Raw genomic sequence first — 2,840 nt, 5'->3', positions numbered from 1 at the left:
TAACCATCGTACACATAGGTAGGGGTTTGCCAAAAGTAGGCCTACATATTATATATAACAGGGAGGGAGAGGTCAAAACTGGCTCAAAAACTGTACAGGTAATTTATGAACGACTCTAGATCTGAGAGTAAATAAGAGTTCTTTTATAAAGAAATCTTTTATAAAAAGTAATAACATAACAGAAATAAAAAATGCAAGTAATGAAAAACATTCACAGTATAAAGCAAAAGTGGTCTTTGCCCCACGACATCCATGATTAAAAGACTAAATATCCCATGTGTTACTTTGATGAGTGAAAATAAATAGGACAGGAAAGATTTATTAAGAATTCAACATCCTCATTTGATAGATGTGAATTTCATTTCCAGCTGTTAGTAAATATAGATTCTTCTCTTTGGGCTCTGTATTCATTTTCATTCAAAAATTAATTATATACGTTCATATTTACTGTACATAAATCCGTTTATAGATTTATATTTTAAACAAAATAATTTTAATTTTGAAACTTGAAAAGGAATTTATGCATTTCAATTTTTATATAATAATAAAATTATAGAAATGAGTACACAGAAACTTAAATCAACAGAATTATATTACTTGTATTTTCTCAATTATATAAATTTTATATTTAATAATTTATTTATTTTTTAGGTTCTTATACACCAAGCGCTGGATTAGATTTAGTAAGAAAACAAGTAGCTAAATATATAGAAGAACGTGACGGGGTTAAAACTAATTATCACGATATCTTTATGTCAAGTGGAGCAACAGAAGCTGTTAGAGTAATAATATCATAGCATTGAAATAAAATTAGAATTAGATTTTGATAATTTGTAGATGCAGAAAGACAAAAGTTTTATTTTTTCTAAAATAAATTAAATCTTTTAATAGAATTGTAAAAATAAATTATAATTTATTTTTTAGTCCGTTTTAAGCATCTTGAACAATTCAACTAACGATAAACCACCAGGAGTCATGATTCCTATTCCACAATATCCTCTATTCTCTTCAACTGTTGCAGAATACGGAATGTATCAGGTTTGTGTTTTTGAAATTTATTTTTCAACATCTCAGTTGTTTTTAATATAAGTTAATTAAATGTATAAATATTACAGATCAGTTATTATTTAGACGAAGATAACGAATGGGCAATAGATATGAGCGAATTAAAAAGAGCCGTTGATGAAAGCAGAAAACATTGCCAACCGAGAGCTTTAGTAATAATTAATCCAGGAAATCCCAGTGGTACATAAATGTGATTAAACAGATTTGCTTCCAATTAATTTTGATAATTATATGAATTATGTTTTTTAAGGATTTGTATTAACTCGAGAAGATATCCAAGAAATCATTCGTTTTGCTTATAATGAAAATCTTTTTATATTAGCAGATGAGGTAATTACGAAGAAATTTATTAATATAATATTATGCTTTCATAAATAAATTTATTTGCTAATATAAATACATTAATCTTGTAATATTTTAACGTTATTATCCTATAATTTGTTAAATACATACATACAAAATGAATTACTTATAAAATTATTAGATAAAATTTATTATATATGTTTATATTTAATATTGTTTTATTTTACAGGTTTATCAGTATAATGTTTACGATGAGAATTCGAAATTTATTTCATTTAGAAAAGTTTTAACAGAGATGGGTCCTCCATATTCCGAAATGGAATTAGCATCTTTTATGTCAGGTTCAAAAGGTTTTATGGGAGAGTACGTTTACTTTACAGTGTTTTCTTAATATAATATAATATAAATATTTAATTTTTTTAAATAACTAGTAATTAATTTTATAATTTTATTAATGAGATGTGGAGCAAGAAGTGGATATTGTGAAATTATTAATTTGGATAATGGAGTTAGAGAGATGTTGATGAAGTCTTTAACTGCGAAACTTTGTCCTACAATTCTTGGACAGGTAAATTTAATTCTTATTGCCAAATATATTGAAAAAAGGAAAATAAAAATAACTTAAATGCATATAGATTGTGATGTATGGAATAACAAATTCTCCTAGACCAGAAGAACCTTCTTATGAAGAGTTTACATCTGTAAGTATTTATTTTTTACAATTATTAGAAATTAAAAAGTTCTTGATATATAAATATTAATAAATCTAACAAGATCGATGTTTTATATAATTTTTTATAGGAAAAGAACGCAATTTTATCGTCATTAAAGCAAAGGGCCGAATTATGTTACAGGGTTTTTAACAGTATGGAGGGAATGAAATGTAATAAAGTTGTTGGCTCTATGTATGTTTATCCTCGTATTTTTATGCCAAAAAAGGCACTGGAAATGGCAAAAGTTAATAAAATTGATATATACGTCTATTAAAATTATTTTAATATATAATATATACATAATATTTTGGTTTATTTAAATAGGAAAGACGACAAGAACCTGATGAGTTTTATGCTATGAGTTTGTTAGAAAATTCTGGTATTTGTGTTATACCAGGATGCCTTTTTGGGCAAAGACCAGAAACTTACCATTTTCGGTTAGTTTATTCACTATTAATGCTTTTATACCATAAAGAGGGTATATTTGAAATTTATGCTTGAAAGTAATTAAATTATTTTAATATGTAATCATTGTGATGTATGTGTTTTTTTTTTTATTACAGATTGACATTCCTTCCACAAATGGATAAACTCAAAATAATTCTTCAACGAATACAAGAATTCCATGTAAAATTTATGGATTTATATCGAGACGAAGATATATAAATTTGCTTCATTTCAAATTATTCTTTTTTATATTTTGTTAATATTTAGTTTTCTAATGACAAAAAATATCCATCAATATTAAAACTTATTGTT

General features: G+C 25.2%; 1 protein-coding gene across 1 annotated transcript; it reads left to right on the top strand.

Moving 5' to 3' along the window:
• The first annotated feature begins 596 nt into the window (after positions 1 to 596).
• Positions 597 to 2,840, top strand: LOC111635309 (alanine aminotransferase 2-like). The gene is made up of 10 exons (XM_023380239.1): positions 597 to 782; positions 925 to 1,038; positions 1,116 to 1,245; positions 1,316 to 1,395; positions 1,598 to 1,731; positions 1,828 to 1,936; positions 2,004 to 2,069; positions 2,170 to 2,325; positions 2,406 to 2,518; positions 2,645 to 2,840. Exons 1-10 carry the CDS (start codon positions 753 to 755, stop codon positions 2,745 to 2,747), a joined length of 1,035 nt encoding a protein of 344 aa, XP_023236007.1. The 5' UTR covers positions 597 to 752; the 3' UTR covers positions 2,748 to 2,840.

This window comes from Centruroides sculpturatus, unplaced genomic scaffold (assembly GCF_000671375.1).
Source record: "Centruroides sculpturatus isolate CEXI.00-Female unplaced genomic scaffold, Cexi_2.0 scaffold892, whole genome shotgun sequence".
NCBI lineage: Eukaryota > Metazoa > Arthropoda > Arachnida > Scorpiones > Buthidae > Centruroides > Centruroides sculpturatus.
Note: the sequence above shows the minus strand (reverse complement) of the source record. Positions and strands in the feature narration are given on the sequence as shown.